The sequence below is a fragment of the Scyliorhinus torazame genome, chromosome 14 (assembly GCF_047496885.1).
Source record: "Scyliorhinus torazame isolate Kashiwa2021f chromosome 14, sScyTor2.1, whole genome shotgun sequence".
In the NCBI taxonomy this organism is placed as follows: Eukaryota; Metazoa; Chordata; class Chondrichthyes; order Carcharhiniformes; family Scyliorhinidae; genus Scyliorhinus; species Scyliorhinus torazame.
Genome location: NC_092720.1, coordinates 7,221,242 through 7,234,092, shown reverse-complemented (window position 1 = coordinate 7,234,092; position 12,851 = coordinate 7,221,242). Strand labels below are relative to the sequence as shown.

Below are 12,851 nucleotides of genomic sequence, written 5' to 3'. Positions count from 1 at the left end.
GGACTGAAAAGGCTTCTTTATTATGGAAAAATGAAGACATTAGCAAAGACAAATGTTGGCCCATTATAGCCAGAGACAGGAGAATTTATAATGAACACCAGGAAATTGCATCAAAAGTAAACAAATATTGTCTCAGTCTTTACTGAGGAAGATACAAAAAGCCTCCAAGGAATATTAGTGAGCATAAGGAACTCAAAGAGATTAATACTTGTAAAAATGAATAATACTGGAGAAAGTAATGGGGTTGAAAGTTGATAAATCCCCGGGACCTGATGATTTACACCCCAGAGTGTTGAAAAAGGTGGCTGTAAAGGTAGTGGATGCATCAATGGTCATCTTCCAAAATTCTATAGATTATGGAACAATTCCTGCAGATTGGAAAGTAGCAAATATAACATCACTGTTGAAGAAAGGAGGGAGAGAGAAAACAGGGAGCGAGAGATTTTTATCCTGATATCAGTAGGAGGGAAAGGATGTGATAAACGGACACAATAATGGATTGAGAATTGGTTGAAAGACAAAAAACAGAATTGGAATAAATATCCTGTGGTTGGCAGACTGAGAGACAAGTGGGGTGACTAGCAGGGATCAGTTTTGGGGCCCCAACTATTCCCAATTTACATCAATGATTTGGAAGTGGGGACCAGATGTAACACTTCTAAGTTTGCTGATGACACAAAACAAGTGGGAATGCGAACTATGAGGAAGATGCAAAGAAATGTCATGGGGATTTAGACAATATAACGTGGAAAAATGTGAAGTTATCCAGTTTGTTCAGAAAAGCGAGAGTATTTCTTAAATGGCGATAGATTAAGTGTTGATGTCCAAAGGGACCTCGTTTATGGGTCAATAAAAGGTAACATAAAGTGTAGGAAGCAAGTAGGTTGGCTTTGTATCGCAAGAGGATCGGAGCATAAAAGATGTCTTGCTGCAACTGTATAGAGCTTTAATGAGACCACACCTGTAATACCGGGTAGTTTTCATCACCTTGCCCAAGGAAGAATATAGTTCCCCGAGAGAGAGTGTAACAAAGGTTCACCAGACTAATTCTAGGGATGGTAGGATTGTCCAGCGAGGAGAGATTGAGAAAACTGGACCCATGTTCCCTAGAGTTTTGTAGATTATGGGGTGATCTCACTGAAGCTTACTGAATTTTTACAGGGTGTGACAGGGATGATGCAGGAACAACATTTATTCTTGTTGGGAGGAAGGGGTACTAGAACCAGAGAACCCGGTCTCCGAATAAGAGGTCGGTCACTTGGGACTGAGATGAGAGCGAATGCCTTACTAAGAGGATGATGAATCTTTCAAATTCTCTACCCCCGAGGGTTGTGAAAGCTCAGTGTTTGTGCATGTTCAGGACAGAAATCAATTGATTTCTGGATACTAATGACACAAAGGTAAGGGGAGAGTAGGACTAAGCGGTATAGAATTAAATGATCACTGAAGATCTAGTCAAACAGCAAACCAGGCTCAAGGGGCAGATGGCCTACTCCTGCTCCTATATCCCCTGTGCATACATTGTTATACAGTGACAGACCGATCCCAACCAGTACTGTACCCCAGTGTTATACAGTGACAGACTCATCCCCACATGTACTGTTTCCGTGTTATACAGTAACAGACACATGTCCACTGGTACTGTACCCCAGTGTTATAGTGACAGACCCGTCCCCACCAGTACTGTACCCCAGTGTCATAGTGACAGACCCATCCCCACCAGTACTGTACCCCAGTGTTATACAGTGACAGACTCGTCCCCGCCAGTACTGTACCCCAGTGTTATACAGTGACAGACCCGCCCCCACCAGTACTGTACCCCAGTGTTATACAGTGACAGACCCATGTCCACTGGTACTGTACCCCAGTGTTATAGTGACAGACCCGTCCCCACCAGTACTGTACCCCAGTGTCATAGTGACAGACCCATCCCCACCAGTACTGTACCCCAGTGTTATACAGTGACAGACCCGTCCCCACCAGTACTGTACCCCAGTGTTATATAGTGACATACCCGTCCCCACCAGTACTGTACCCCAGTGTTATACAGTGACAGACCCGTCCCCACCAGTACTGTACCCCAGTGTTATACAGTGACAGACCTGTCCCCACCAGTACTGTACCCCAGTGTTATACAGTGACAGACCCATCCCCACCAGTACTGTACCCCAGTGTTATACAGTAACAGACAAGTGTCCACTGGTACCGTACCCCAGTGTTATACAGTGACAGACCCGTCCCCACCAGTACTGTACCCCAGTGTTATACAGTGACAGACCCGTCCCCACCAGTACTGTACCCCAGTGTTATACCGTGACAGACCCGTCCCCACCAGTACTGTACCCCAGTTGTTATACAGTGACAGACCCGTCCCCACCAGTACTGTACCCCAGTGTTACACAGTGACAGACCCATCCCCACCAGTACTGTACCCCAGTGTTATACAGTAACAGACAAGTGTCCACTGGTACCGTACCCCAGTGTTATACATTGACAGACCAGTCCCCACTAATACTGTATCCCTTTGTATACCTGCAAACTTATCAACAGTGCCTTCAGTTCCTTCTTCCAAATCATTAATGTATATTGTGAAAAGTTGTGGTCCCAGCACAGAACCCTGAGGCACACCACTAGTCACTGGCTGCATCCTGAAAAATACGCCTTTACCCCCACACTTTGCCAAGGGCAGCACAAGTGGATAGCACTGTGGCTTCACAGCGCCATGATCCCAGGTTTGATTCCCTGCTGGGTCACTGCCTGTGCGGAATCTGCACGTTCTCCCAGTGTCTCCGTGGGTTTCCTCCGGGTGCTCTGGTTTCCTCCCACAGTCCAAAGACGTGCAGGTAAGGTGGATTGGCCAATGTAAATTGCCGTTAGTGACCAAAATGTTAGGAGGGGTTATTGGGTTACGGGAATAGGGTGGAAGTGAAGCTTAAGTGGGTCGGTGCATTCTCGATGGGCCTAATGGCCTCCTTCTGCACTGTATGTTCTGCCAGTCAGCCAATCCTCTATCCAGGCCAGGATCTTACATTTAACACTATAGGCTCTTAAACAGTCTCCTATGCGGCACCTTGTCAAAGGCATTCAAGAGGGTATTAGATGATAATTTGACCAGAAAATGTGTGCAGGGGTAACGAGCAAAAGGCAGGGAAAGGGACTAATCACGATGCTCATTCAGAGACCTGGTGCATCCATGATGGGCCTCCTTCTGCACCACAACAATTCTGTGATTCTGGATAGACAGGATCGATGTTTCCCCTGGGTGGGGAGTTTATAATCAGCCAATGCAATTTTAGAATAAGGGGGAAGCCACTTAGGACCAAGACGAAGAGAGTTTCTTTAACTAGGGGGGTTATGAATCTTTGGAATTTTTTAGTCAGAGGGCTGTGGAAGTTCAGTCATTGAGTATGCTCAAAGTCGAGATTGACAGATTTCTAAACGTCAATGACAAAGGGATATGGGATAGTGTGGGAAGAAAAGCACTGAAGTAGATTATTATTTTTTAAATTTGTTACGTGATGTGGCCGTCGCTGCTAAGGCCAGCATTTATTGTCCATCCCTTGTTGCCCTTCAGAACGTGGTGGTGAGTTGCGTTCTTGAACCGCTGCAGTCCTTGAGGTGTAGTACACCCACTGTGCTGTTAAGGAGGGAATTCTAGGATGTTGTCCAGCGACAGTGAAGGAGCAGCGATATATTTCCAAGTCAGGGTGGTGAGTGACTTGGAGGGGAGCCTCCAGGTGCTGAGGTTCCCAGGTATCGGCTGCCCTTGGCCTTCTGGATAGTAGTGGTGGTGGGTTTGGAAGATGCTGCCTAATGAACCTTGGTGAGTTACTGCAGTGCATCTTGTAGATGGTACACATGGCTGCCACTGCCATTGGTGGTGGAGGGTTGTGGAAGTGGGAGCAATCAAATGGGCTGCTTTGATCTGGATGGTGTCAGGCTTCGTGAATGTTGTTGGAGCTGCACTGAACCAGGCAAGGGAGGGTATTCCATTACACTCCTGACTTGTGCCTTGTCGATGGTGGACTGGCTTGGAGCGGGGCGGTGTCAGGAGGTGAGTTAGCCTTTTTTCCTACCCTGGTAGCCACAGTATTAATCCGGCTAGTCCAGTTCAGCTTCTGATCAATGGTAACCGCCAGGATGTTGATTGTTGGGGATTCAGCAATGGTAATGCCATTGAATGTCATGGGGCAGTGAACAAAGAACAGCACAGGAACAGGCCCTTTGGCCCTCCAAGCCTGCATCGACCATGGTACCTGCTCAAAACTGTCTGCACGAACAGAGTCCATATTCTTCCATTCCCACCCTATTCATATATTTGTATAGATGCCCCTTAAATGCCACTATTGTCCAGGTCTTACCGCATTTGGACATGGACTGCTTTGTTATCTGGAGTCACGAATGGTGCCGAACAACGAATATAGCACAGGAACAGGCCACTCGGGCTCCAAGCCTGGGGAAGAGGAAAAAGAGCAGGCTAGGGGAGGGGGGAAAATGAAGAAAGAGGGCTGACGGGTGTGGGGGGCTGGAGGAGGGAAGAGGGCAGGCGGCGATGAGCCAGCGGCCAATGGCGGGAGTGTGCAACAGCGCGGGGGGGGGGGGGGGGGAAGAGCCTGGGATGTGGGGGGCGTGAGAGCCTGGGGGAGGGGAAAGAGAGGGGGTGAGAGCAGGGGGATGCGGGAGATGGGGGGTGTGAGAGTGGGGGGGAAAAGAGAGCCGGGGGTGGGGATGGGGGAGGGGGGATTTGTCGATGTGGGGGTCTTTCGATGTGGGGTGGGGCGGGGTCTGTCAATGTGGGGTGGGGGGGTCTGTCAATGTGGGGTGGGGGGGGGGTCTGTCAATGTGGGGTGGGGGGGTCTGTCAATGTGGGGTGGGAGAAGTCTGTCAATGTGGGGTGGGAGGGGTCTGTCAATGTGGGATGGGGGTCTGTCAATGTGGGGTGGGGGTCTGTCGATGTGGGGTGGGGGTCTGTCGATGTGGGGTGGGGGTCTGTCGATGTGGGGTGGGGGTCTGTCGATGTGGGGTGGGGGTCTGTCGATGTGGGGTGGGGGTCTGTCGATGTGGGGTGGGGTCTGTCGATGTGGGGTGGGGGTCTGTCGATGTGGGGTGGGGGTCTGTCGATGTGGGGTGGGGGTCTGTCGATGTGGGGTGGGGGTCTGTCGATGTGGGGTGGGGGTCTGTCGATGTGGGGTGGGGTCTGTCGATGTGGGGTGGGGGTCTGTCGATGTGGGGTGGGGGTCTGTCGATGTGGGGTGGGGGTCTGTCGATGTGGGGTGGGGGTCTGTCGATGTGGGGTGGAGGGGGGTCTGTCGATGTGGGGTGGAGGGGGGTCTGTCGATGTGGGGTGGAGGGGGGTCTGTCCATGTGTTGTGGTGGTGGTGGTGGGGGGGGGGGGGGGGGGTCTCTCTGGTTAGATTGAGCGGCTGAAGTCAGGAAATCCGCCGCAAGGTTGCTGATTCTCCGGACGGGAAAGCGAGCGGCGGCCTGGCGGCTCCGTCCTCACTCAGCCCGCAGAGTGGCAGCCGCCCCGCCGGCTTCACCATCCCGACCGCCAGGATTGAAGGTTTCACCGGGCCGGGGCCCGGAAACCGTCTCCCGCGGAAGGAGCTGTGTGGACAGGGAGCGGTCTCACTCTCCCCCATGTTGCCAATCGCAGGGACACATTTTCAGACAATAATTGATACTAAAAAGTGACAAAGTTTCCAGAGGCCGGGGAGGGCTTCTTGGAAATTAGTTCAGAAACCTCTGAAGCATGGCAACCTTTTAAAGAGCCTTTTATACTGTTGGGGACCCTGGAGTAAACATTCCTTCAAACAGCAATGCAGGCAGGGATTGCAGGGAGGCCGGGGCTGGAGACTGGCCCTCAGCCCGCGGGGAGCCGGGGCAACCCCCGAGGGGGCTTCACTCCGGATCCCAGAGAAAAGCAGCGCCAATTTCTGCAGTCAGAGTGGGAACCAAATCATTCCAGCACGTGGCTGGGAAACATGCGATTTCTCCAAAAAACCGAGACAGGGAAGGAGGAAAAGATCAGAATAAAGGGGGCACGATTGAAAGGGGGGGGGGGGGGGCGTGGAAGAAGCAAAGTGCATTCCTGACTGGGAAGCATGTTCTCAGCTGCTGCTCCCAGACAGCCAGGAAAGAGCGGGATTCTATCCCCCTCTGACATACACTTTTACTCAGATTCCCAACCTTTTGTTTTTTGAGGGAAAGGTTCACTTTTTTTGACATTCACTAGCAAGATGGCGACTGCACAGAGAGAGAGAGGAACAGAGACAGAGGGACAGAGAGTGAGACAGAGAGGGGGGGGGGGGAAACAGAGAGGGGGGGGGGGAACAGAGAGAGGGGGGGGGGGGACAACAGAGAGAGGGGGGGGACAACAGAGAGAGGGGGGAACAGAGAGAGAGGGGGGGGACAGAGAGAGAGGGGGGGGGACAGAGAGAGAGGGGGGGGACAGAGAGAGAGGGGGGGGACAGAGAGAGAGGGGGGGGACAGAGAGAGAGGGGGGGGACAGAGAGAGAGGGGGGGGGACAGAGAGAGGGGGGGGGACAGAGAGGGGGGGGGGACAGAGAGGGGGGGGGACAGAGAGGGGGGGGGGACAGAGAGGGGGGGGGGACAGAGAGGGGGGGGGACAGAGAGGGGGGGGACAGAGAGGGGGGGGGACAGAGAGGGGGGGGGGACAGAGAGGGGGGGGGACGAGGGGGGGGACAGAGAGGGGGGGGGGACAGAGAGGGGGGGGGGACAGAGAGGGGGGGGGGACAGAGAGGGGGGGGGACAGAGAGGGGGGGGGGACAGAGAGAGGGGGGGGGGACAGAGAGAGGGGGGGGACAGAGAGAGGGGGGGGGACAGAGAGAGGGGGGGGGACAGAGAGAGGGGGGGGGACAGAGAGAGGGGGGGGGACAGAGAGAGGGGGGGGGGACAGAGAGAGGGGGGGGGGACAGAGAGAGGGGGGGACAGAGAGAGGGGGGGGACAGAGAGAGGGGGGAGGACAGAGAGAGGGGGGAGGACAGAGAGAGGGGGGAGGACAGAGAGAGGGGGGGAGGACAGAGAGGGGGGGGGGAGGACAGAGAGAGGGGGGGAGGACAGAGAGAGGGGGGGGGGGACAGAGAGAGGGGGGGGGGGACAGAGAGAGGGGGGGGGGACAGAGAGAGGGGGGGGGACAGAGAGAGGGGGGGGGGACAGAGAGGGGGGGGGGGACAGAGAGGGGGGGGGGACAGAGAGAGGGGGGGGGGACAGAGAGAGGGGGGGGGGACAGAGAGAGGGGGGGGGGACAGAGAGAGGGGGGGGGACAGAGAGAGGGGGGGGGGACAGAGAGAGGGGGGGGGGGACAGAGAGAAGGGGGGGGGGGACAGAGAGAGGGGGGGGACAGAGAGAGGGGGGGGGACAGAGAGAGGGGGGGGACAGAGAGAGGGGGGGGGAGACAGAGAGAGGGGGGGGGACAGAGAGAGGGGGGGGGGACAGAGAGAGGGGGGGGGACAGAGAGAGGGGGGGGGACAGAGAGAGGGGGGGGGGGACAGAGAGAGGGGGGGGGGACAGAGAGGAGGGGGGGGGGGACAGAGAGAGGGGGGGGGGACAGAGAGAGGGGGGGGACAGAGAGAGGGGGGGACAGAGAGAGGGGGGGGACAGAGAGGGGGGGGAGAGAGCGAGAGGGGGGGGGAGAGAGCGAGAGGGGGGGGGAGGAGAGCGAGAGGGGGGGGGAGAGAGCGAGAGGGGGGGGGGGAGAGAGCGAGAGGGGGGGGGGGAGAGAGCGAGAGGGGGGGGAAGAGAGCGAGAGGGGGGGGGGGAGAGAGCGAGAGGGGGGGGAGAGAGCGAGAGGGGGGGGGAAGAGAGCGAGAGGGGGGGGGGAAGAGAGGCGAGAGGGGGGGGGGAGGAGCGAGAGGGGGGGGGAGAGAGCGAGAGGGGGGGGGGAGAGAGCGAGAGGGGGGGGGGGAGAGAGCGAGAGGGGGGGGGGAGAGAGCGAGAGGGGGGGGGGAGAGAGCGAGAGGGGGGGGGGAGAGAGCGAGAGGGGGGGGGGAGAGAGCGAGAGGGGGGGGGAGAGAGCGAGAGGGGGGGGGGGGGAAGGGAGAGCGAGAGGGGGGGGGGGGGGGGAGAGAGCGAGAGGGGGGGGGGGAGAGCGAGAGAGGGGGGGGGGGGAGGGGAGGGGAGAGTCGAGAGGAGGGGGGGGGGGGAGGAGCGAGAGAGGTGGGGGGGGGGGAGAGAGGGGGGGGGAGAGGGGGAGGGGGGGGGGGAGAGAGGGGGAGGGGGGGGGGGGGGGGGAGAGCGAGAGAGGTGGGGGGGGGGGGGGGGGAAGGAAGGGGGAAGAGGGTGACGAGCGAGAGGAGGGTGGGGGGGGGGGCCGAGTGGCCCGCCAGAGCAGCCCCAACTCCTCCAGCCCGAGTGCTCACACCGGCCACCCTCCTGCAGCAAGGCCGAGGAGGAGGAATAGCCTCAGGGCCCCCGACACTGGCAGCAAAACGCAGCACACCCCGCGGCCTGCTGCCAACCTGCCCCCCCCCCCCCCCCCCAACAGTACCTCAGCAAATCTCCCCTCCCCCCTCCTCCTCACAGCAAATCTCCCCTCAACACCAAACTGAAGGCAGCACCCTCCATTGTACTGACTGCCCACACACCGGGGACAAGGATTCACTTCACTCCTCACCAAAAACATGCTGCAAACAAAACCAAACGCCAGAAGAAAAACACGTCAGAAAGCTGCTGACATCCCCGAAATCAGCTCAAACACCCGAGCAACAGAGACAATCCTGGAGAGCAGCCACTCACCTCAGAAACCATCTCCGGCCCCGAGACCGCTTCTGAAAGAGATGAAACTTTCACATTAATAATCATTATTATTCTCTCTTTCCCCCCCCCCCCCCCCCCCCCACCCCCCACCCCCACCCCACACACACACACACACACACAGTTAGTTAGGACAGAATACAAATTGCAGAGTTGCCTGAAAATCAACTTCTGCAGCCTGAAAGTTAAGCTTCCCCTCCCAACCCCCTTTCCCAAAGACTGTGGCCATTAAAAGTTGTATTGGTTAATGGAATGATTAAAAGTAAGGAAGGGAAAGGGGGGGGTGGGGAGGAGGCGGAGACGCGCCCAGTCCCACTCACTCCATTAGCAGCTACAAAGACACTGCGCCCAGTCCCATTTAAATGTGGGAAGTTCTTTCTCTCGTTTTTATAATTTACCTGCACAAACTTGATTATTGATCTGCGATGTCATCCCTCCGGCTTCCTCGCTATTCTCCAACGTAAAGATTAAAATAACAAAGGGGCGACACATAGAGACCAGCAGCACCAGGACCCCAGCCTGAGCTCTGGGCAGCAGGAGCCGGACTAGCAGGAGCAGGACCCCAGCCTGAGCTCGGGCGGCAGCTGCAGGAGCCGGACTAGCAGCACCGAGACCCCAGCCTCAGCTCTGGGCAGCAGGAGCCAGGCCAGCAGCAAGACCCGAGCGAGCAACACCGAGACCCCAGCGTGAGCTCTGGGCAGAAACTCCAGCCCAGCCAGCCTGTCAATGACGTCACCCAGAGCCGGGCACACCCATCTCCGCAAGAAAGGAGGGGGGGGTGGCAGAATGAGGCGGGAGCCACAACAGGCCTCAAGTCAGCCTGCTTCAGACCATAATAGTGACAGTCAGACCTTATTCCTATAATTAATTATTTGCAATGATCCAAAACGGTATTTTCAGGCAGAAGGTGGGGATTGATTTCTGTGTGTTGCCTCTTACCCCCCTCCACTGGCGTGCTGAGTGAATGGCAGTTGGTACACGCCGTCCCCGCCCCCCAGCCGCAGGTTATAAAGACCCTGGCTGGCAGCCGCGGCCGTTAGTCCGAGCCAGGCGCTCGGAGCGAAGATGGCTGGATGGGGATCGGACGCTGGGCCGACCGAGGTAGGCCCGGCCTGGCCTGCAGCCTCCGCCGGGAGGGAACAGGGAGCGTGGCCGCTGCACGATTCAGTGTGTTTGGGTTTGTCTCAAATAAACCCGGATGCCCCCCACGTGGAGCGCAGAGGCCAGAGAGAGAGAGAGGCTGCATCAACCTCGGTCAGGCATGACCTGCCTGTCATGGATCTATGTTGTCCCTCCCTGGTGAACTGGACATTTCCCAGGTGCTCACTTTCCCATCCCAGAATCCGACAATTGTGACAGGATCAATTTTCCAATCCGGAGGGAACCACTCCTGAATCTGGGGTGCTCCAAATTGGGCGGCACGGTATCACAGTGGTTAGCACTGTTGCTTCACAGCTCCAGGGTCCCAGGTTTGATTCCCGGCTTGGGTCACTGTCTGTGCGGAGTCTGCACATCCTCCCCGTGTCTGCGTGGGTTTCCTCCGGGTGCTCCGGTTTCCTCCCACAAGTCCTGAAAGACGTGCTGTTAGGTGAATTGGACATTCTGAATTCTCCCTCTGTGTACCCGAACAGGTGCCGGAGTGTGGCGACTAGGATCTTTTCACAGTAACTTCATTGCAGTGTTAATGTAAGCTTACTTGTGACAATAATAAAGATTATTAAAAAAATATTTAGTTAGGGCATCTACAATGTGTTCCCTACTTCCTTTAACACCTTCGGAGAAAACCATCAGGTCCTGGGGATTTATGATTCTACTTCCATTGATTTCCCTTATTGATGATTTCCGTGTGTTAATATTATTTAGTCCTTATCCCCAATCTGCTATCAATGTCCTCCCGATGGTATCCTTTTCCAATGTAAATACCAAGGCAAAGTAATTATTCAGCATGCCCCCATAGTCACTCGCTGACAATATCTCCACTTTCAGTCTTTAGAGGGCCAACATTGTTCCTGGCCACCTGCTTTTCCTTTTTATAACCATAAAACTTTTTATTGATTTTGATGTCCCTTGTAAGTTTCCTTTCATAACCCCTTTTAATAGCTCCTATAAACTACTTTGTGGCTCTTTGCTGGTCTTGTGTCTTTCCCATTTGGTAGGATCTGTGCTAATTTTTTGCATTTTGGTAAGCCTTTTTAGTTTTATGCTGTCCCTTATCTCTTTAGCTATCCCTTAGGGACTTTCTGTATTGCGTTAAATGTTTTCTGAAACATGTTGCTCTTTTCTTCAGTTGTTTCACCCATTGGTAGATTTTCCTAGTTTACTATGGACAGTCTCGGTCTCATCTCATTAAAGTCGGCCTCCCGTAAATCTAAAGTTCTAGCAGCTAATTTGTGCTTTTCACTTTCAAACATTACCTTGAACTTGATCATGTTATGATCACTATTTAATAAATATTCACTTGCAATTAGGTTAATAAATAAATATTGCTCATGAATAAATCCAATATTGCTTGTCCCCTTGTTGTACTCAGAACATATTGCTGGAGGAAATTATCCCTGACACACTTCATAAATTCACTACCTTTCTGACAGGTGTTTAATTGCCTCTCCCAATCTATGTTAAAGTTAAAATCCTCCATTAAAGTCACTTTGCCTTTGTGACACGCTTGATTAATTTCTGCAGCATTCTGACTTGAACGAGTGCAATTTGGGTCCAGACCAAGCATGGTTACTCTGCTCAATCCACTACCAGAGTTCGATTCCGACCTTGGATGACTGTGTGGGGTTGGCACATTCTCCCAGTGTCTGCGTGGGTTTCCTTCGGGTGCTCTGGTTTCCTCCCACAGTCCAAAGATGTGCTGGTTAGGCAGATTTGCCCTTGCTAGGTGGATTGGCCACGCTAAATTGCTCCTTAATGTCCAAAAGGTTAGGTGGGAATAGGGCAGGGAGTGGGCCTAGGTAGGGTGCTCTTTCAGAGGCTCGATGGGCTGAAAGGACTTCTGCACTAGTGATTCTATGACCCAGGATGGGAATGAGCCATGCATGCATAATCCTGGCTATCAGATTGCAGTATGGCGATTCGCTTTGACCTCTTGTACCTCAATTATTTCTCAGCTGTACATGATGTCACTTGTACAGTGTGTTATGGGACATTTCCACACTTTACCAAACTTTTCCTGATGCCAGTGTAAATTTGTTCAATTTCTGTCATGACTGGCTGGGTCTGCTCCTGGACACACCGTAGTTATATTAGGCCAGGTCACAATGACCCTGACCAAATACCTTTTCCTAATCTGTTACAGAGAATTCTGCTTAATGCCTGTTTGAGCTAATTGATTGCCAGGCAACATGTGCCTTGACTGCATTACATGTTGTATCATTAGATTTATATAGCTCGCATCCAGCTGCTCTCATTTATGCTGCCAACCCACTTAACTAATGGCAGAACACTGCACATCTCGAACTCAAACCAAGTGAAGTGAATAAATCTTGTTTTTGTAAGCTCCAATGGCATGTCCTCCACTCACTCCTGCCTGCGTTTTTGCTACTGGATGTTTAGTTCAAGACTTGTCTCCATGCTGCTGTACAAAAAAGGAGTGCGAGAGAAAACAGCAAACCCCAAGGCCAATTAACATGGCGCTAGTCATTGGGAAAAATACTAGGTTATGTCACAAAGTAAGTGCTAACAGGAAATCAAGAAAAGTTGTAACATAATCAGGTAGTCGATAGTTTTATGGAACGACAAGCATGTGTGAGAAATCTAGCATTGCTGAGGATGGAACCGATAGGTTAGCTAAAAGGGAACCAGTGGGTGTAATGGATTAGAATTTTGACAAAGCATTTTGGTAAGATGCCACTCATGGTTGGTACAGGAGTGAAGGGCTCTTGGGATTGTGGCTTTGTAATTTCATGGAATGAGCTAGTTATTGGCGAGATCAGCATTTATTGCCCAGTGCCCTTGAGAAGGTGGTGTCCCTGAGGTGTAGGTACACCCGCAGTGCTGTTAGGGAGGAAGCTCCAGGATTTTGACACTAGGATGGTGAAGAAACGGCAATATATTTCCAAGTCAGGATGATA

General features: G+C 53.8%; 2 protein-coding genes across 3 annotated transcripts in view; one reads left to right on the top strand and one right to left on the bottom strand.

Moving 5' to 3' along the window:
- LOC140389502 (PHD finger protein 13-like) overlaps positions 1-9,488 on the bottom strand; it is a 55,700-nt gene extending 46,212 nt beyond the window's left edge. The window contains exons 1-2 of the mRNA XM_072473648.1: positions 9,174-9,488; positions 8,758-8,789 (exon numbers count right to left, since the gene is read on the bottom strand). Of these exons, the coding sequence (XP_072329749.1) occupies positions 8,758-8,789; positions 9,174-9,267 (126 nt within the window). The 5' untranslated portion in view covers positions 9,268-9,488. The remainder of the gene's footprint in view (positions 1-8,757; positions 8,790-9,173) is intronic.
- A 262-nt stretch (positions 9,489-9,750) lies between these two features.
- Positions 9,751-12,851, top strand: part of LOC140389501 (uncharacterized) — a 34,330-nt gene continuing 31,229 nt past the window's right edge. Inside the window, exon 1 of one of the 2 annotated variants that reach the window (XM_072473647.1) lies at positions 9,751-9,876. In XM_072473647.1, the coding sequence (XP_072329748.1) occupies positions 9,849-9,876 (28 nt within the window). In that variant the 5' untranslated portion in view covers positions 9,751-9,848. The remainder of the gene's footprint in view (positions 9,877-12,851) is intronic. The other variant, XR_011934407.1, reaches the window with a different exon arrangement.